Source organism: Artemia franciscana, chromosome 2 (genome assembly GCF_032884065.1).
Source record: "Artemia franciscana chromosome 2, ASM3288406v1, whole genome shotgun sequence".
Taxonomy (NCBI): Eukaryota; Metazoa; Arthropoda; class Branchiopoda; order Anostraca; family Artemiidae; genus Artemia; species Artemia franciscana.
In genome coordinates, this window is record NC_088864.1 from 41,326,410 (window position 1) to 41,348,877 (window position 22,468).

At 33.3% G+C, this 22,468-nt stretch overlaps 1 protein-coding gene across 3 annotated transcripts in view; it reads left to right on the forward strand.

Moving 5' to 3' along the window:
• The window catches only part of LOC136041674 (kinesin-like protein KIF18A), a 65,653-nt gene that overhangs the window by 33,344 nt on the left and 9,841 nt on the right, over window positions 1–22,468 (forward strand). For 2 of the 3 annotated variants that reach the window (XM_065726396.1, XM_065726408.1), the window contains exons 5-12: window positions 2,441–2,600; window positions 5,330–5,529; window positions 7,083–7,277; window positions 9,581–9,736; window positions 11,457–11,654; window positions 12,973–13,152; window positions 16,323–16,767; window positions 20,436–20,513. In XM_065726396.1, coding sequence (XP_065582468.1) covers window positions 2,441–2,600; window positions 5,330–5,529; window positions 7,083–7,277; window positions 9,581–9,736; window positions 11,457–11,654; window positions 12,973–13,152; window positions 16,323–16,767; window positions 20,436–20,513 — 1,612 coding nt within the window. The remainder of the gene's footprint in view (window positions 1–2,440; window positions 2,601–5,329; window positions 5,530–7,082; window positions 7,278–9,580; window positions 9,737–11,456; window positions 11,655–12,972; window positions 13,153–16,322; window positions 16,768–20,435; window positions 20,514–22,468) is intronic. The other variant, XM_065726404.1, reaches the window with a different exon arrangement.

Genomic DNA, 22,468 nt, shown 5'->3' on the forward strand with positions numbered 1-22,468 from the left:
CTCAACAATTATCTCTAATGCAAGGGAGGTAATAAATTCAATGAACCTCCAAAACTTTACAAGCCACCTATGGAAAACCAACAAAATTTGTGTAGTATTGGAATTCAGTTACAATACTATATCTGTCAATGAACAATTTATGTGGGCTACGGCTTTTGAATCTTCTCTACTGTAATTTTACTAAGAATTGGTTTTAAGTATGGACTAGACCCCCAAATCTTAAATAAACATAGTTTTTTGTTCGCAAAACATGCGATAATTAAGGACTTACCGAGAAATATACTTCTTTTAAAACTCTTAAAGCCAAAAGGATCGATAGGCCGTGCTTTCGCAGTCCGTACTCGTACTGAAAGTCGGGATCAAGCCAGCATTTGCCCTTTTGCTCTACGGGAGGTTTCTGTCCTCCCTGAGCTGGCCTTAGGACACCTGCGTTATTAAATTCATCGGTGTTGTGGTAGTCTTAATAGGTTAAATTTACGCCAAATCATTGGAATGGTCTTGGAATCGGTATCACCAATAATAGGGATGTCGAGACCCCACCCCGGCACATATTGCTGTACAACACCATTAGGGCCCAAGTGAAGGCACCCCATGCTTCTTAATGCGATAATTAAGGACTTACCCAGAAATATACTTCTTTTTACTTGCTAACGTGTTTATCCTATAATTACCCAGCCATCCATCGGCATAGGAATACCAATACTTTAATTTTGCGCCTCTGTTTTGGAATATCTTTACCCAAGGTGAAGCAATCAGCTCCGACAAACTGGCAAAACTTATCTCGGGTTAGGTATAATCATTCTCGTAATTTAAGAAAAAAGTAACTCCTGATTATGAGATCACAGTCAATGCAAAACTCAAACTAAAAATCACACTAGCTAAATAAAAGAAGTTCCTTTATTTCGTAGACCAAGAAATATTCAAATAGTGATGGAGAAGTAACAGTGAAATATTCGAGTTGTGAGGGAATCGACAAAATTTGAAGAAATATCCGAATAGTGAGGGAGAAGAAACAGTGAAATATTTGAATAGTGAGGGAATTGAAGAAATTTTGAAGAAATTTTGAAGAAATATTCGAATAGTGAGGGAGAAGTAACAGTGAAACATTCGAATAGTGAGGGAATTGAAAAAATTTGAAGAGATATTCGAATAGTGAAGGCGAAGTAACAGTGAATGGGATTTAATCACCCATTTCACCCATAGCAGGGAAAGTAAACCGCAGAAATCTAGCTAAGACGCCTAGTATTGTGACTCATTAATCCATCGCAATATGGTCTCTCGAGATTGGGAGGCTATAAAAACACTATATTGATAATTCTAAGCTTTTCATATAAAACAAAATTTACTGTTTGACGGGCCAAAATGCTAGAATGTGTCAATTTCTATTGGTGTGATATCTTTTATTGTTCAAAAAGAAAGGAAGAAGTGAGAGGGTTTGAAACATCAAAATGAATTATAAGGGTATCATTTCCTCAGTTCTCATGGTAATGTCATTAGACAAATATTTTATAAGGACATTTCCCATGGTTATCGGCAGGTGTTTGAATCCTCCCCCCCCCCAAACCCGAGAAATAAGAAGACTTAAAACGTACATATATATGAACATGAGAAATATTGCCGTTTAGGTTTTAGTTAAAACAATGCTTCTGGCAGCCCCTCCCCCTCTCAACAAACTTCTGGTAATACTTACCTCTCACCCATCCCTCTCCCCCACTGAGAAGGTGCTCCCCCTCATGTCTCCCGCTTGGTATGGTTTTGATCTTTTCTGTTGTATTAGACAATTATTACCACAATAAAAGGAGAACTATCACCCGCAGCACCCATACTGTAAATTTAGTCCAAAAATGTTCTAAGTAATGAAGGGACATTGTAAATTAATTTCCTCCAGCCCAAACCCCGCCCGCACAATATAATAATATACTTTTCTGATGTCTCAAGCATACTCTGCTACCTGCATACAAGTGAATCAAGATTCACTGGCCGCACTCTATTAGCTGATCAGTTAGTATACTGACGACTATAACGAACCGAAAAAATCGACAAAACAACAATGAGGATAGTTTTTTAGTATATTGATAATGATACTGATGATACTAATGAATGAACCAATATGGTATATTGGTAAATAATTTGGCAAGGACTTCCGTCAAGATAGAAAAAAACTAACCTTCCGTAGTTCTCAAGAATCAAATTCAAGCTTGAAGAAAAGAATAAAGGAGAACAGACAGAAAATGGGACCCACCTACTGGTAATGAAAGACAACGGATGACTGAAAGTTAGAACTATAGGACCTGGGTTTTTAAAGCGTTAAGGGCCAGAGCAGAATCAAAATCTTTGGCTTTACTCTTAGACTTTATTGTTGAAAGTTTATGTTCATGTAAAGCTCAACATAAACATCTCTTTTGCTGAATTAGTTCACAGACTTTTTCTTCTCTTTAAGGTATGGCTGAAACAACGGGATCCAAAGACGAAATCGATTATATCTCTTTCCAAATTATCACTCATTGATCTCGCTGGCTCAGAGAGAGGGTCAGCAACCGGACACAGCGGTGCTCGTTTCAAGGAAGGGATGAATATTAACAAGTCTTTACTAGCTCTCGGTACACTTTTGTTTTCGTTATGCATAGTGCCAAAGTATGTCGGGAACCGATAATAGGATTTTTTTTTTTTACGTTATGTATTTAATAGGAAGTAGTGCCTCTGGCAGTATAGCATCTCGCTGCAGAATTAGAAATATTTAAAACGGACAGCTTTAATTTATAAAATATGGATCTTGACTAAAGATTTAGCTTCAGAACGGTTCTTTTGTTTTATAATTTTTTGATTATTAGTGATGAACAAATTAGGCTAGTTCTCCTTTGACTTAGGCCTTGTAATTGTACCTATCGTGCTCTCTTGACAAAAGTAGTTACTTTTATCCTTGGCCAAATGATGAGCAAAAGTAAAAAAGGAAGAAAAGTATTAACAATATCTCCCTTAGGTCTTTGTGGCTTGACTTTATAGTTTTGCTGGGAATGGGGCTTTTTTCGCTTTGGTTTTTTTTTGTTGTTGTTGACGAACCTCTTATCAGGTTTCCATACTCTGTGTCAAGTTCCCTTTAATTGAATTGGAAACTTGTGTATTTTTCTTAACTATGAATTTTGTTTAACCTTTTGTTTTTGTGTACAAATCTTCAGAAACAAGATAGAAGACTTAATTTTTTCTTTAATAAGGGTTTTTTGGGGTATCTTGTGTTTTAGCATAGCCTCGAAATGTACTTATCTCAGGATGGAATAGCTTAAAGAAAAATTAATTTCAGAACGGACTTTTTTAAATTCGAATTTATCCTATTGTTGTTTTTGCTGGTGGAATCTTCCCCGGGAAATTTTGCTTGAATATTCTTTCTTTTAAGATCGCAACAATGCATGACGAGTAATTCAGTTAGGGATCCAGTAATTGTTGTTGGTGGACTTAAAAACTGGACAACAAAGGAAAAAAAATTATAGAGAGGAAAAGCAACTACATGGGGTTCGGAAAGTTGTGTGCAACAGAATATAATTTCCGGATTTATCTCCAGTAACGTATTTGCACAGTAATATTACTAATAGATGTTTACATTTATGTCGAGAAAGTGTTCATTAATATATCACCTTTAGTGTTGTAATGAATAACCTATATCACAAAATCTGTTTTCACAAGCTTCAGGGTGGCTTTTCAACGTTGTAAAATTGTGGCAACTAGATAGATGGACAAACATTGCAAATATTTCCTAGCTCTTTCCCAAACTCGATATCTGCTACTTGTACTACTACGGACAGTTCATTGCTGCACAAAGCCAACACTCATCCTCCCCCCTACTCTTTTCAGAGCCTTTATTCTTATTAAACACTTATCCTAATTTCACTCTTATGTAAATTAGATCTTTTCTAAATTAGATCTTTTCTTATGTCATTCCCTAGCCTCATTCAAGCATGTCCTGCTTTTCATTTGGTCTTAGTTGGATTTTTAAAAGCGATTTTTGTAAACTAATCTTGTCATCTATAAAACGTGACATGATTATCTTAAATTTTGGTCAGGATAGATTAAATAGTAGGATTCAGTCACATTTTTCATTCAGCTTATTTTTTTGTATACGTCTGATAAACACGTATATAAAACTATCGCTTGGCAATTCTTATGGAAAACACATACGGTAGCATATCTTCTTCAACCTCTTGAAGAGCTCTTGTTGCACAGCCATACTTGATCCCCGTCTTCACCCTGTCTTCTAGCATCCTAATGTTTGTTCTAATTGTTATTATACATTATCTTCCAAACTTTTTTCAACCATGTAACCCCCCCCCCTCCATGCCTGGGGCAGTCTGCTTTTTGATCGTCACTAGATTCACCTTTCCTACTAAAAATACTTCCTTGGTAAATGAAGCCATCCATTTTGACAATTTTCTTGCTACCTAAGATCACCCCTTTATCTTCATTTATTCCTAACTTTAGCCTAATCCTTTATTCCTAATCCATTTCTAATTTCTAATTCATTTATTCCTAATCCTTTCATTTATTCCTTACTTTAAATAAGTAATTTTATTTATTTAACCATTTCTTGAACCCTGGAATCTCAAATATGTTAGATTTGAATATGCTAGATTAAGTATATTAGATTTAAAATAAGAAAGTCTTTAAATACAAAATCTAACTAGGTAATTTCATAGAAATATCTGTTGATTTTTCCTCCCTCGGTTCCTAAGTTCTTTAACGTATCAACTTCCCTCTGTTAATTCTAAAAAAAAACGCTTTATATTGAATGTCTGATTCTGTTAATTTCAATATAGGTAGAAGGATATACTTCCAATGGGACTGTCACAACACTCAGCTTAATTTAAAGGGGGACAATAATCTTAAGAACAATAAACAAGAATATTATGCCTCTAAAATTACAGCAGTCTAATACCAGGAAGGTTTTTTTTTCCAACACCAAAAAAGCCTAAATTGGGTTTTTCTTATATGTTCCTACATTATTTGTACCTTTTATGTGGATTTTGATATCCTCTCCTCCAACTACTGCTCCATCCCCGCCCCATGCACCATAAAAACTGTCGTGTATACGGATGATACAGTTGATGGAAAATATCAATTATAAACAATTATAATGCAAAATTTTGCATTATAATTTCCACTAGCTATTATAATGGAAAATTGTCCATAATAATTGCAAGTCCGAGCGTGATTAATAGTGAATAACCTGAAAGAACCTAAACACAACTATTCCATTTTAATTCAGTCAGTAGCACAGCTATTGAGTGGGGTTCTATCGCTATCCCATTACGTTATTGATTGTCTTCAACCTTCATTTTAGGTAATTGCATCAGTGGTTTGGCTGAAGGGAAGACGCATATCCCATTTCGAGATTCAAAGTTAACTCGTATTCTGAAAGATAGCCTCGGTGGAAACTGTAACACAGTAATGATCGCTGCCGTATCGCCCACATCCAACCAGTTTGAAGACACGTATAACACCTTGAAATATGCTGATAGAGCGAAGAAGATAAAGGCAACTGTAATTATTCAGAAATAATTTTAGTAGAGTATTTGTAATTGGAATAATTCATGAGCGCAGAAGATATAATAAGATATAAAAAAAAACAAATAAAATTGGGTGGATATGCTTAAAAGTAGTGATTTGCTTCAGCATCTACAACATACTTAATCTTGAAGACTCTTTCACAGCCCACTGAAAAGCATGGTTATTAGTGATATATCTTACTGTGTTTCCATTATTGATTACGTCAATGGAAAGAAAAAGAAAATTGACAACATTTTGGAACGTGCGCATTGCGCTATAACATCATAGTCCCAATAGTAGCTACTATCATCAATACGTCATAGAGATGGTTTTAGGTTTTGCAAATACTAGCACTTGTGACCGCAACAGGAAAAGGGGCGTGGTTTGGATCATAATTTTAAGAGTAAAAAGTAATCCAGCTGATGGTAAATTTAATTTATTTGTGTTTACAATTAAACCTGTGCTGACATTTTCACAATGTAAAGCCTCTATTTCATAAACGGTCTAGATTCTAATAGAAAACGCCATTTTCCCCTTTTACAAAGCAAAATTTTTGAAAACTTTGTTACTAGACTAGAAGCGCTACTAAAATTACATTGAAAAACCCGAGAAGACTGTGATTTTGCAAAGTCGGAATGTACGTGTTTCTGATCCTTTTTTCTTCTAAGGTGTATTCTGGACACGAAGAAAAGACGCAGGAAGGTCGCTTAGCATACAGCGGTTTACCATATATAGGATTATAAATGCCTGTTTTTATCCAGAATTTATGATAGTAACTAGAACAAACATTAGTAACTAGGAAAACTTTTAGAAGTTTTGTGGTAAAGGTTTAGAATTGAGAGCTATGTCCATGGGAGTGGTCCAAAAGTTAGAAAGTGCCTAAAGTACAATTTGAGCAGCCAAACAAAATGAAGATGTTTAAATAAAAAATCAAACGAATATTCAACTAAACTAAAAGCAGCAAATCAAACATGCATATACCAACATAAACTTATGTTAACGGGATTGCAATTAACGCATGTCGAGACAATTTTTTCCCTACTTGTATTGTAGCTCAAGTGTGCCAGTATGTCGTTTTGTGTCACCGTTGAATCAACATAACAAACTTGAAATTTTTCAAAAATAATGGAAAGAAGGATCTATTAAATAATAGAATCTAGTGACAGATCTGGGACGCTCAGAAATCCTCGAGTTTCATGCAGCAAAACGAGCAAGACAAATTAAAAAAAAAGAGCAAAAAATAAGAAATCGTGTCCAAGACTAGGGGAATTCACATAGGAAAATTATAGCCTACTGTTGATATTTCAACTATCTGACCAGCAGATGCATTCTGTTAAAACAAATGAAAACAATTATATATACGAATTTTGGCTTGAAAGATCTTGTCCGGACTCGAAGATATGGTAAATCAAGGTATTTGTCCTAAATTTGGTATTTCAAAATAGCCTAATCACTCCAAAAAATCTTACAGATAAATACATTGAAGGAATTCTATGTTTCAAACATAGTTGAACAAAATGTCTAATAATTCTTTTTTTTCCATTTAGTTGGTAAAAAAACTGCTGTCGCCTGCTGACATTAAAATATCTAAACTTGAGGAAGAAGTGGCATCGTTGAGAGCCGCTAATGAAGAGCTCACTCTAAGAATTAAAAAATTTGAGTCTGGTGAAGTGAATCCAACTAAAATGGTGCCAAAAGAGGAAAAAGAAGTGATAACTAAAGAAGACATAGAAACGTGCAAAGTGAGTATTGGTTGGTTTTTTTTTTTCTACTCTTTATTGTAGAAGTACGTGTTTTTGTTTGTTGCATTTTCCACACGTGATAGATATGAAAGACCCAAAATGAGAGGAGGTGTGATATTTGTTTTGGAGAATTACCCACAAACCCCAAAGGACTGAATTAGAATTTTGGCCCCGAGGGGCCAATTAGTTTATGCATGTAGGTAAAGCAGCATGCAGTGGGACACGGTAGGAATGGGCTGAGAAACAGCCCGAGTCGGGCGGAGTCCGGATGGGGAGTTTCTTTGGGGGAAAAAAATTTCTGTGTGAGGGTCTGTCATTGCATTCTTTAAAAAAAAAACGGATAGAAAATATTGTTCTACTGTAATTAAGTGTTTACAACGTGGTTATTCAGAAGAAGAGTGTATTTTACCTTCAGAAGAAGAAGAAGAGAAAAAGAACTTCTTTATTCAGAAGAAGAGAGTATTTTATTTTACCTTCTTGAAAATTATTTGCACGGTGTTTTTTTGGTTGGGTTCATTTTTATTTGACTCTTCCTGGGAGATTTCAGGGTGCCAAACTGTAAAAGTATGTTTAAGAGGCGGAGGGACAAAGTAAGTATCAATCCTTAAAGAATGGGAAGAGGTGATGCCAGATTTGTCTAGGAGTTAATTGAGGGAGATAGACGCTTTAGCTCTATGCATGATATTATTAACATAGATACCTCAATTCAAATTTGAAAAACCGTAACGCTAAGTAATTTACGACACAGATATTTTACGAGGGGTAGGATCTTGAAAATGGGGTGGTGATTTAGCGTACAGAATTGGCATTATCATGGATTTGGAATGATTTTCTATCATGCCCAAGTCTGAGGCATCATGTGCGGTGTCAGTGAGGATTTTCATAGGGTTGCTTATTAAATTTCTACAACAGATTTCAACAGCTGTTAGGTAGTTCACAAATTTCCGTCTGCTAAGAGTTTCCTTCGTCAGGCTGTTATTCGTCACTGAGAAAAGGAGAGCATCTTGGGGTTATCTGTTGTGGATAGGGAGAGGACTGGATTGATGATTCTGATATTGAACTTCATGTGATCTTTTTGATAAAAAGGAGGGAACCAATTTCACTAGGAAAGGGTTAATATTGAATGTTGAAAAACAAGTTTCTCGACTTATATATTTTGGTTAACAAGATCAACTGCTCGTTGGAAATCGATTGAAATAAAATTTAGCCAAGAATTAGGCTCTTCAAGAATTTTTCCAATGGAGCTGATAAGATGAACAAGGTAAAGGAAAGTTGAATTGGATTTGAGGATCCGAATTGCTTGGGTCTGTAGACAGTTGTCAGTTTAGTTAGTCAATGGCCTTATTTAATTTTTATACTTAATATTTGGGGCAGTGTTTGCTTTACATAATAGTTCAAAACCAATTGCTTACACATTTAGCTTACTTGAAACAATGACACTTCAAAAGCAGAAGCTAATTTTAAGGCAAAATCTATTGCTAAATTTACCAATGACCAAACAAGGCAAAGACGATTAGTGTGCTTATGAAAAGTTATTTTCCAATTTTTTTTTCGTTTTTTATTTGTTGATAAAATTTACCGTTTGAAATTAAAAATTTACTATCTTTTTTTCTACCTTTTATTATTAGACTAATTAGAATTCGTCATTATATTCTTCTAGATATTGAAAACAGTAACAGGAAGAAATTACTCAATCAAAATGCAATAATTGACTTCAGCTAGGAAAGTAAATACTTTCCGTTGCTTTAACAGATAATTTCGAGTTTAAGTAGGCTCACCCAGAAAAGAATTAAAAAGATGTTTTGACCCATGAAGCCCTTTTTGCTATACAAAGAAAGCAGAGCCGATGAAACTGTATACTAGTGTCAGGGGCGCGTTTGTATTACGAGGGGTGGGTTCGTGTTACGCGAGGCGGGTTCATATCTTAAATAGCCAAATATCATAAAGTTTTTGTTAAATTTATTTTAGTTTGGTATTACGCCATCTTTTTCTATTAACCATTGATGAAAGTCTGCTCTCTGTTTACTATCATGTGATTCTCTTACTAATGACTCGTTGCCACACTAAGCCACCCGAGGCCAACGAGCTGCGTTAGTTTCTTGGCTGTATTTACCTCAAGGGTCGTTACTCCTTGAGAATACTAGTACGTGTATTTAAATCTCAGTAGAAAAATTCTGTATTTAGTTACTTTGAGTTTGGCATTACTGATTGATTTTTCTTTTTCGTTTGTTACGTGTAGTATAAACTGCTGTTGTTGATTTTAGGCTTCGAATGTTTGATAGTTATTTCGTTTATTTTTACAGAAATCATTAACACATTTAAGCGAAGCTCGAGTAAACGCAAGACTAAACATTTTGAAAATACAGTCGCTAGAGAAAGAGATCAACTATCGAATGCAGAGCAGACAGAAATTGATGAAGAGATGCATGAAGTTTACTGTTAATACCCAACTTGGCAATGTACGTTTATTTTATCCTTTTTTTTTATCTGTACTTCTAAGCTTTTTTTACGCCTTTTGTGGACAAAGTTAATCAAATCTTTAAAACAAACTGATTAGACTTGATTAAATGAAAAAAATAGATTGTTCGATACAATTTATCTTTTCTAAAAATATGTATTACTAGCACTATTGGTAGCTCTTCGGAAGGCCAAACCACATAAGGCAAACACAGTCACGTACGCTCTGCCTTTGCCTACTGTTCAGAACTTCCCCTATTGATCTTACCTATGAGGTTTCTACGTCCTTTACAATCTTATGACCTCTTCCTATACTATCCAAGAATGTCTAGCTATTTGTTAAGCTCCATCTGAATCGCCAAAAGGCTTTAGTTTTGTCAATATACCATCCTTCATCAATAAAATGAAGAAAAAAATCATAAAAAAAGTTTTTTGTGACGATCCATAATTTATGACATAGTCCATGGCGAATTCACAAAGCCTCTCGCAATTTTCTAATTTTGTTGAGCAAATTCCTAGATATAGAAGTTCATTGGGGTTGGCTCGCTAACACTAATGGTGTTCCTAATTCATAAAAAAAAGATGATGTCTTTAAAAAAAACTAATAGTTGCGAAAAAATTTTCCTTATAACTTGCTAGAGGATTCCAGGATAAAAAAAAGAATTGCGTAATTAAGATTTTACAGATTGGCCATGAATCATGGAGGTTGACAGTCATTATGTGACTGATATTTCAACTAGCTGTTTGTCTATTTTATTAAATTTTTCTTATAAAGCATCCGTTTTATATGGTACTTTGCATAATTCGCAGCTCTTATCTCCGAGGCTTCACTTACTATGTTTTCGCTAAAGACACGTCTTTGCGCTCCTTTTTTCTCTCTCCTTCTCTCTTTCTTTCTTTCTCTTTCTCCTTTACTCTTCTCCTAGGTACATATGTCGTTTTATGGACAGATAAAAATAAAAGCTAGATGGCATTGTATATTTTAGCTAATTTTTTATCAAACTAGGTTTTTTCTTCCTTTTCTTTTTTTTGTTAAACTGTGCATTCAAAGATCTAAGTAATCTTAGTATACAGTATCAATATAGACTGTATACGGAATCTTCACAAGTTTGTTTTTTATATTTGTTTCTTTCTCAATATCAGCTTGGTCCTTGTTCCATTAGTTGAACGACTTTGTTTTTCATGTATTATATAAATATATGTGTGCATTTTGCTCAGTTCTATTTTTGTTAATAATAAACTTATTAGAAAGAATGGATGATTCTTTTCCTTCTGGACTGACATAGAAAGACAACATTAGGAAAAAACTTTATTAGAGTTTTATTCTTCTATTTTGTGCATATAATCAACAAAAAATAATTTCTAGTTATTAGTAAATTTATGAACAACAGTACTTTCAAACTTTTTAAGCAAGGCAAAGCGGCACTTTCGTTGGGAGCTCAAAACTAAGCAATATAGGTGAATTTTCAAAAGAATTTGAAGAAATTTGATGTTGACATGTCGCTGTAACAAACTGTCGCTTTGGAAGGATTCTGACATGTTGATCTCCCCCTCCTTCCCTATCTTTCCTTTTAGCGTAAATTTCCTTTCCTTACGTTTCTGTAAGTCTAGTGTCCATCTTTTTCACTACATCTTCTTTCATTGGTATTCACGCACTATGTGAGTTCTCTTTTTTTCTGTACGACCATAAATAATAATATGAGGTTATTCTGTTCAATTTAGGTTGCGAAAAGATCAGAGAAACTTGAATCTATGCGTGTTCGTAAGATTGAGGGCTTAGAAGTTCGCATGGAGGACGCAAAAAAGCGTTTGATCTCGATTGAGTCATCATTACAGAAGTATGAGCAAAAGATGAATACAAAATTTGGTGAAGAATGGCCAGAAGAAATAAAACTATTTGCCAAACTACTCAAAGTGGAGGTAAAAAAAACGATCTTTGTAATAGCTTTCACTGTCTTTTTTTCCGATAAGTGAAAGATTACTAAGTCTTTTCATTGCCTTTTTTTCTTATCTATCCCCCCCTTTGAATAATCCTCAGAACCAGGGAAGAAAACTTATATATATATATATATATATATATATAGAAATAAAAAATTCTTTATTTAAAATCAAAAACATTACATAACAGGTAACTTGTTAAAAGACCATGAACATTATATCAAAAATATGGAAAGTAAGACTGTAAAAACTGAAAAAATAATTATCTTATGAATCTTGAAAAAAAGAGAACAATGTTTAGTTTTATGATCTGTATTTTACTATTTTTGGGTTTTGAGCTTTTTCTTTCAAAATATCCCCTTTAAAGAATATGGGTGAAGTCAAGGAGGTATGGCAGTGCCTCCTAAAAGAGGAAGTATTAGGAATTGTCAAGCGATTTGTGGCTGTGATGGTCGCATAAGTATTGAAAAACAAACTTTTTAAAGGTGAAAATCATATATGAAATGATCCAGAGTTCTAGCCTTTCTGATTCCCTTAGTAGGAATCATAAGCCACAAGTTTAGATCCGGCTGCCTCAGTCTCCCTCTTTTTAAATTGCCCAATTAGATTATAGAATATATACTAGAATCTCAAAGGGTTCAAATGCTCTGAAAATTTTAGCCTGATCTGATCTCTGCTTCTCAGTTTTCTAAGAACTGTGCAAATAACTTGTTTTTAATCAGTTTTTCGGCTTCCTATTGCCTATTCCCAAAGATTCCCCCCCCCCCACTAGATTTTAAAAAATACTTTGGTATTTTCACTAAGTAATAACTTGTCTGGTATTTCTATGTTTTGTCATGCGCATTAATGTATTTGTTGGATGCTGTTTAGTTAGTGTTAGTTCCTTAATGACGTAGGGACAATTTCGGTATGTTTTTTATTCTTGGATGATGTGGAGACCCTCTTATTCGTGGGAATAGTCGGTTAGTTAATTTTTATTTCTCGTTTTTTTATTTTCATGCGTATTTCAGTATGTATGTGTTTTGTATTATTATTGATCAGGCATTGTTTCCCAAATAACGGGCCATATAGCCCTCTGGAATATTATCTTGTAATTGTTCATAAAATGAGATAAATTTAATTTGAATTAATCCAACTGTTTTTTTCACTGAATATGGGCTTTAGTATGAAATGTAGCCCCCCTGTAAATTTACAATATTGCCTCCAAATATTGTCTTCTAAGTCAAAATTAAATAGCAATGCCTTCTACATGTGTTATATGAAATAAGCATATGGCTGCTAAGCACACATTCTTTTTCAGTGTCGCCTTGCGGAGTTCCACGAGAAGGTCAAACACCTTGAGAAATTGCTTAAACTTCGGGAACAATTGGGGGCTGAAGACCACGAACACATATTGAATGCTTTAGAGATGACGCAAACATATTATCTTCTTTTGCGGACTGAGGGGCATGTAAGCCAATACCAAGAGGCCAAATTTGAGGTTTGTTCAAAAACATGTACCTTTCTTTACCTTTCTTGTATCTTTCTTTAAGTTTCTATGTCTTTTAACATCTCGCTTCACAAAATCTGTGTACTCTCTCTTATACAAAGTCGTTCTAGAATAGCAACAATTTTTACATGCCCAGAAAACAAAAAGGCATACAATTTTAAGATACAAATCTTATAAAAATTAATTGTTAAAGTTTTTTATCTCCAGGTGTACTAAGACAAATAATATTTCTTTTCCCGTCTATCAGGAAAATTGATCTTTTAAAAAGAGATATGAAGGCACTCTAGACATAAAAATACACTTCAATATTTAGTGTGGAGATAACAGTCCAATCTCAGCATAATCATATTGAGATCTCTGAGCTAAACTTGTGAAATGTTACACTGTGTGCTTAAGCTTCTTGTTTTGCTTAATCTCTTTACTTTTATTTCATATAATAGCCTCCCAGAGTGACTGCAATTCTGTAGTTACACATAAATTTTAAGATTGTGTAAAACTTTAAAATGCAAATTAAAAAATAAAAAACAATAAAAACGCTTAGAAGACTTAAAATATGGGCTGGGGCTTCAAGACAAAGTTTTTTCCTGAATATTTATCAAATGTTCTGACCATCCTACGCTTGCTGAATTATATCTTGCTCTTGGAGGCAAAGCTTGCCGATAAAATACAGCGTCTCAGTTCTTCTAATAATTTAGTGAATGGTCTCATACAAGGGGACAATTATTAAGGCCATCATTGTTTCGAACACTGGATTGCCAAGTGTGCAATAAAAAATTTAAGCAAAAAATCTTGCATATAAAACAAAAATTTAGTGCTTTCAACACTAGGAATGTTGCCAGAAAGTATGGGTAACTTGGAAGAAATAAAATTGGTGCTAGGAAAAATTTGCCGACGCTATCTAGCGTTTGCCGTCGTCTCTTGGCATTTTGTCAGTGTAATAATGAGGCAGAGTTTTTAATTTTTGCAGTTGGTGCAATTAGCATAGTAACAGGTGTCTTATTGCAGTTTCTGAAAAATACGAAGCTTGAAAAACAATGCCGAGAAATGTTAAATACTAGATGGCGCTGAAGCTTTTTTCCACATTTGCGCCAGTTTCCACTCTTGTAAGCTACCCATACTCCTTCCATATTTTAGTTTATTTAAGGAGGAATCTAGTAATTAACTGATCTTGTCAATTTTTTATAATTCAATTTCACTTCTGATCAAGTTTTTATTATGACTTGTTTTTTCACTAATGCTACGTACAAGCTGCCGACACTTGATGAAGCTCGTTTTTATCAGTACTGGATGTGGTGACTGCCATGCATTCCCTAAATGCTTGTAGGCTGCTGTTGTTGCTGTTTTGTTTTTGATTTTAATGCTGTTAGTGTGTAGACACATTAACTATATTTGTTATTGGTAATCGAAATAGTTAAAGAAAGCAGGTCGCTTCACTGTGGTAGAAACCACAAAGGCTTTATTGGTGCTTTTCAGTTGTTCTTTCAGTTTTGCAGAATTAAGGGGTCAAACACTAACAGAACGAAAGCTTTATAAGTGGTAATGTGTTTCAATAGAGTTATAAGGCGATTCAAAGGGATCATCTAATTAGTTGATTTTACTTTTTTGGTTGCTTTCAAATTGTACCTTCATATCAAGAGATTAAACCAGATTTCATGATGAATGAAAGATGGATCTAAAGCAAGTATATACGGAATCAAAATAATGTCTTTAAAATGACAAAGTGTGTATTGCTACAATAGTGGAGAAAAAAAAATCCAATTTTGTTCTAATCTTTCAGTTTCCTTTCTATATTAAAGCCGTTTTAGAGGTGTATAGTTGGTGTTTCTGTGTAATACCGTGTGAACTGTAAATGAGCGTAAATTGTTCAAAGTATTACTAAGGGGGACAACGACATAAACTAAGGGGGACAAATACCAAAGGTAATACAAAGAGGAATAATTTAAAATAAGGGAATTTTATAAAATAAATATTTGGACTCCTGGTTTAACTTGCTTCAAGTAATGGGTGTTCAGACTATTTTAATTTGGTTTTAGTTTTGATTTTACGTAACTTTGAAGTCACGTATTTTTTGTAGGTCTATTTTTATTTTAATATATTTGTTCTACTGATGACAGCGTTTAGACATAGTATCGAAATTTTCATTTAATAAAATTCTACTGTCTTAAATATTGACTAATTGTTTGACCTTTTTCATCCTTGTACAATCGAAACGCAGTGTGGTTTTCGTCGTTATTTACATCTAAAGGGGACTCACTCCAAGATCTCATGAAAATTTGGCTATCATCTCCTCTAAAATGTTGAGTGTTTAGATTCTAGATATAAAGGAAAGAAGAAAAATTAAATGGACAAAATCAAACTTTTCCAGTTGAAATTTATGAACAATCCATGGTATTCTTGTGCTAACGTAAGATTCTTTTGTAGAAAAGCCAAATGAGTCTTCACGAACTTTAGCTCAAGTGTATATTTCAACCCTCTGTTACGAATATCCACATTTTAGCAGCCATTTCGGTGATGGCAAACAGTTCCTTCCCCTTTTCTACAAAAAACACTCCTCTAACGCAAAGATCGGTCTCTGTAAACACTTGTGAATTCTCCCTTTGAACTGATGTTGTCAAGACGGTAGCGCCTTTTGAAATTTATTCTTTCGAGAATACAAATGAATATAGTTAACGGAGTATGCATTTCTCAATTCAAGTAATTTGCCACTCTTCTTGCTCGCTTCTACTCCCCCCTCAGTAAACTGTAGAAGAGCTCCATCTTAAGAGATTTCAAATCCACTTTACAGTAATTATTCTTAAATTAAATAATAAAGTTAAGCATATGAATAGTTAATCTCTTTTAAAGAAAAAATTAACAGAATATATTATTTAACGTTGATTACATTCTATTAATTTTTGTTTCGAATTGTAATATTGGGAATTTCCCACGCCAGGATAGCCTCCTTTGTCCCTTTGTCCTTCTCCTGTTCTGAGTTGTCATGTTTCTTTTCTCTCTTTGTTTTATTTATTTTTGTCTTTTGGTGAATTATAAAATTTATTTTGATAATAGATAGTCTTCAATTCGAGCATAGCTCTCTATTGGCTATATTTGAATATTTTTTTTTGTCTATATTGTGTGTAAAATAATAATCTTGAATCTTGATGATTTTCATTTCCGTTTAGGAATTCATGCATTTATTTGAGAAAGACCAGGGTATCATCTGGGAAGCGGATTGCAACAATGACTCAGAAACTGTAAGACTTTCAGTGGAGAAACCACAAATTCCTGCAAATGTTTTCCTACAGGAAGTTGAAAAGAAGAATGAAACTTTGGACGTTAAGCCGGTCCTGAATGAACTTGAAGATACAAATATGAGTAGTATCCCTTCTCCTATTCCTGTCAGATTTGCGGCCGTTAACGATAGTATTTCTATCAGAAATGCTCCTAGAGTAAATTTCCCACGTGATGAACCCTTTCAAAATGATAATTATGAAGCTACTGGCAGTGGGGATCATCAATTTGGAATTTCATCAAAATACAGTCCTGTTAAGGGTGAAAGTATCGTCGATGATGCTACGTATGCGATACTACCCAAAATTACGATTGAAGAATGCCCTGAGGCGAAAGGTAGATGTATATTATATTAATAACAGTGTTACGCACTATAATATTTATAATAGTATAATATGTGATAATATGTTATATAACATCATAGTGACTGAAATTTTTACCTTAGGTAAAGTTGATTAATATGAACGTGTTAAGAAGTTTCATCTTAGGTGCTTGGACCTAAAACTATTGGTTGCGTGCGGTTAGATTGATAGTTCGGGTTCTTTCTGTCGCTTTACTCTCACGAAACGCTAATTTTTTTTGGTAGTTCTTCTTTTCCACTGCAATGCTTTCCACTCATTGGTGTGAACTTAGTAGCATCTTTCCCTGACTGTTTTAACCTATGGTCCTAAACTTACCTTAATTAATTTTAAAAAAAAGGGGGGGGGTTGAAGAAGAGAGTAGTGTCCCTCTCATTTCATAGAGCTAGGGATCAAACAGTTCTTAGTAGCAAAGTGTAAATGAAGAGCGATTCTTGTCTACAACAACTGAAACCCAAAAAGTGAGCCTTGATTAAAACATATGCAACAACAACAACTATTATTATATATGGCAATTTTAAAAGCGTAAACTATCTTAATTTAAAATTACCCATCAAGAGCTAATAGTATGTGAAACTTTGCCCTAAAATTCAATAGATACGATAATCCTAGAGACAAAACATGTGACACCCACTATTGACAAAACCTAAAATCTATAATTTTCCAGAGAAGGATGGTCAAACATGCGATCGTGCACAGTCCGCAGTACTAGACCGTTAAAAGAAGGGTTGTCCAAGACAGCGTTTCAAGATAATGGAGCTCTTTTTGAACAATAAAAAATATCACGCCAAAGGAAGTTGGTATATTCTAGCATTTTGGCCCGTCAAACAGTTAATTTTGTTATTTAGAAAAAGATTAGAATTATCAATAAATTGCTTTTATAGCCTCCCAATCTCAAGAGGCCATATTGCGATGGATTAACGAGTCACCATACTAAGTGTCTTAACTAAATTTCTTTGGTTTACTTTCCCCAATGTCTATGCCATGTGTAAAAATTTTAGAAGTAGTGGCTGAATATGGAAAATTTTTACTGTTTATTGCGTCCTGGAATATAACCTTTATATAACCATAACATATAACCTTTGGAATATATCACTTTTTGCCTCCCGACCTTCGAAATAACTGAAAGCGTCGAGACAATTTAAGGATTGAAACGTAGTTAATGCTCACCTGACAAACTATTTTAATAAATATTCAGTTAGTAAGGTAAAATGTAACTGGCAGGTTAAAACGTGATTAGCAAAATATAGTTCGACTGAAAACCTTTTCAAATTCAAGAAATATATACCGTTGCCAAATTCAAAATCTGGGGATTTGAAAATTCTCATTCCTTATTTAAATCAGGTTGAGACCTAATTTTCAATTGCCTCAAAGTAAAGCTCGTTCTTGGAACAAACAAGTGATAAGTTAAAAAGTCTTAAACAGTGAAAATATGCCAAAAAATTGTAAAAGAATTATATTAAGTATGAACCATTCATTTTTAATTTCTTTAAATAATGCCACTTAACATTGAGTAATACTTCTTTTATAAAAGATAGCCTTCGCAATTGCCGCAATTGATAGCCTTCGCAATTGATCAGTTTGTGAAACTAAAGAAAACCCTTGACAAAGAATTAAAGAACGGAGTCAATGGGATGAGGTGGAGAATCTGGCTCTAGATTTTATTTCCACTCCCCCCTCCCTTATATGGAAAACAAATAATTTTTTTTATTCTGTTGGAAAAATATTCTCTTCCATTGTTCTCATTGATAAAAACAAAACAAAAAAAAAAAGACACAAGAGCCCCACCCTGGATTTTGAACAAACTTGAAGATACAGTTCTGTTAAAACAATATCAGTTAAATTCGTAAAGGTATTCATTTTAATTTCTGTGGAGAAGAAAGCACCTACGGATGGTTGTTCTTTTTTTTTTTTTTTTTTTTTTTTTTTTTTTTTAGAAAATCATATGGAGAACGCCTTAAAATTTATAATAAAGAAAACTTAACTTTTGGCTGGTTAAATGCTATTATTCTAATGGATGATTGATTATTAAAATTTAGTTTGAATGAGCTTTCCATTTTTTATTTTATCTGGTTTTCACTTAGCGCAAAATCAGTATCAAAATAATGTATAATTTTCTTGGAATTTCTAATAAAGGAAACCTAGTTTAATTTCTGGCAGGTTAAACAATGGTATTTCAATGGATAGATTGATTATTATGATTTAAATTATATGAGCTTTCTATTTTCTTCTTTTTTCTGGTTTTCACTTAGCGCAATATCAGGATCAAATAATGTGCAATTTCAAATAAATAATAATGCATCACGTAAAACCAGATATCTCAGGTAAAAGAAATGAAAATGACGTTGTCCAATAAAAAAGTATCAAGCTCCGTTTTTAAAAATTGTAAGTGCCAATGCACCCACTAAGTATATCAAAGTCTAAAATACGATGGGAAAATATCCGTAGAAAAAATTAAGAAGTATTTCCTTGCGTAGGACTAGAAGCTCCACCTTTCTCTCCTTGCATCTGCTAGAATTTTAAAAGCAAGTGAAAGTTGTTCTAGTTTGCCCAACGATGCTGTAAATTTAAATTGGTCTAGATGTGTAAACAATACTATTTTCGTCAAGGTGAAAATTTAGGCGGTCGCTAAAAGTGAAATTATACCCAACAAAAAAGAAATAAACAATTGTATTTTTCGGCTGTATTTTCCTTTACATCACTTAATAAAAAGACAAACCTTTTGTGTGCCATAAAACTCAAATTTGAGCCTAAAAGTCTGTGAACAAGTAACACTAACTTCAGCTTTATATTTAATTTATATTTATATGTGTACATTATACATATTATATACATGTACATTATATATATATATATATATATATATATATATATATATATATATATATATATATATATAAAATATATTATATATCGTCAGTTGGGTATCAAAAGGTTGTATCTTCGTAATTGTAAATTTTTAGAAGTGAAAAAAAAAACCTGGAATATCTTTATTTCCCCTCCGATAACTGTAAACAAAAACAGATTGATATGCATTAATAATATTCCATATTAAAATTATGGAGATACGACCTTTTGATGCCTGACTGACGATATACATTGTAGATATACATTCATATTTAATATATATATATATATATATATATATATATATATATATATATATATATATATTTATGTTAATGTAATAAAATTATTTATATATTTTATTATTTATGCTATAATAATATATATTTACATCTTATTTATAACGAGTTTATTATGAGTTTTTTATTTATTATATATTTCTATATAGATTATATATATAGATTTATTTATTATATTATTATTTTATTTATTATGAGTTTTTTTTTTTAGTTTGCTTTAGATACATTTTTTTCTTGGGGGGAGGGGGGTGGAGAGTTACTTCAAAATAAAGAGCTTCTGGCACGAATGTCCATATTTTCTTGAATATTGATGGGTTTTCTTCTATGATAAAAAGGGAATTTGACATTTTATTTCTGAGAAAAATACAAGGGGTCCTGGACATGCTACTGAAATACTTCGATATCCACTTTATACAGTACATATAGTAAACACAAAAGGAATAAGTTTTTAATTTCTCCTTTTTTATAAATTGAGATCAGTGAGGTATTCCAATTTCAGATTTGGCGAACGCAACCTTTAGCATGGAGTCCAGGGATGAGGAGACGAAGGTTATTATAAAGTCGGGTGAGGTAAAAGGTGAGACTTGTGTCCTCTTTTGGACATTTTTTCTTTCTCAAGCAAGTATCTGCTATTATTAATATGATGACAGGAAAATATCTTCCTAAATGACTGAAAACTATATGTGTTTTGAACAGTCTTGGAAAGTATAAACAAAATCTAATTGAATTTTCGGTATATAGCGATATTAATTGTTGAAAGTTTCATCAGTTCAAAACAGTTCAGGAAGGGGGCAGCATCCAAAATCTTGTTTGTAGTGAAACTACATTCATCCTGATGCATAATGATATTAATTGCTGAAAGCTCATCAGTTCCAAATTTTACTGAAATTTTAATGTTTATTTTCAATATTAAGTACAAAAGAAACTATTTGTAGTATAATCCGTTTTCAGTAAAGCGGTAATGACGCAGTAGATCTTAGACTTTTACAGTGAGAGAAGGAGGTGATTCCTAAGCTCTTGCTTGTATTGATTTTTGTTCGTTTCAACCTTCATTTGCATATTCGATTTAAGTTTCACTCGTTTTAAGGTTTATTTATTCATTTATATTAGTATCTATTGTATTTTTGTTTGCATTGATTGTTTATTTAATTCCTGTTCGTCTTGGGTTTCATCTATACTTCAATAGCAAAATGTTTTTTTTTGCTTTAAGCTTGATTTGCATATTCAATTTAAGCATTACTCGCTTTAAGATTTATTTATTCGTTTATATTATTACTTTGTGTGTGTTTTTGCTATGATTGTTTATTTGATTTATGTTCGTTTTGGGTTTTGTTTATTCTTTCATAGTAATTTCTGGTCGTTTTGAGTTTAAACTTTAACAGGTATTTGTGTATGCCGATTTTAAGCTTAAAATGGCTTTTACTTCTCTTTGAAAAATTTCTTTTTCGGAAATATTTTTTTAAGTTATGTTTTACTCATTTTTAATTGCAAAAAGTTTCAAGTTTTGAAAAATTCTTTATTGCAAAATCAAACTTTTTTTCTACATCAAAGGTTCATCAAAGTATCAAAACTAGTATCAAAACAACAATACGCAACTTGCAAGACTTACAGTCCTTGCACCGTAAATCGAAGTTGCCACGTAAATCACTAAATCCAAGTATTGAAGTTAACAAAGAGTCAAAGTAACAATAAGCAAGTTACGTAACTCTAAGCCATTTCTACGGGGTTGGGGGTGGGGGATTCAACCCCGGAAGCATAGTTGTTTTGCCTTTGAAATTTTTTGAACAAAATGAGAATCTTAAATTTTGACCTGATGCTCTTTGCTAGTTGCCCATTGATCACTTTTGACTCTTCAAAAAGAACTAGATGTTTCAATTTCCGATCAAGTGAGCTCACCCCAAAGCTAATACGACAACCCTTTTACAAAACTTCTATATCCTAATACTAGGCAACTTACATAAGTTACGATCCTTGCCCCAAGGGCTATGGAGGATTCCTCAACCCTAAGTAAAAGTAATTTGAATTTTGGACTATTTTGAACAAAATGGCCTATTTCAAAATTTTGATAAGATGCATTTGGGAAAAAAGGCACTGCGAGGGGGGGGGGGGCGTGTTACTTCTTGATCACTTTCGATTCTTAAAAGGGGCATAATAAATTTCAATTTCTGGTCGAATGAACTTCCTCCAAAGTTTATATGACTATGCTTTCCGGAGAAGCTTAATGTGGGCTGGGTGGGATTCAAACCTGGAACCATAACTGTTTGAAATTTGGATGATTTTGAACAAATTAGCTAACTCAAAATTTTAATCGGAAGAATTTCGAAAAAAATGGCTAGGGGGTGTGCCATTTGAGTCCCCTCCAAAGTTTATACAGCCGCTTCTTCAATAAAAACCCTATATGCCCCGCAGTATGAGTTACGGCCCTTCTCTTGGGCTCTGGGGAGAGGGGGTAGGTTGACCCCGAAGTTTTTATATCTGATCGTTGGACTTCTTCAAACAAATTAACAATCTCAATATTTGATCGGATTCATT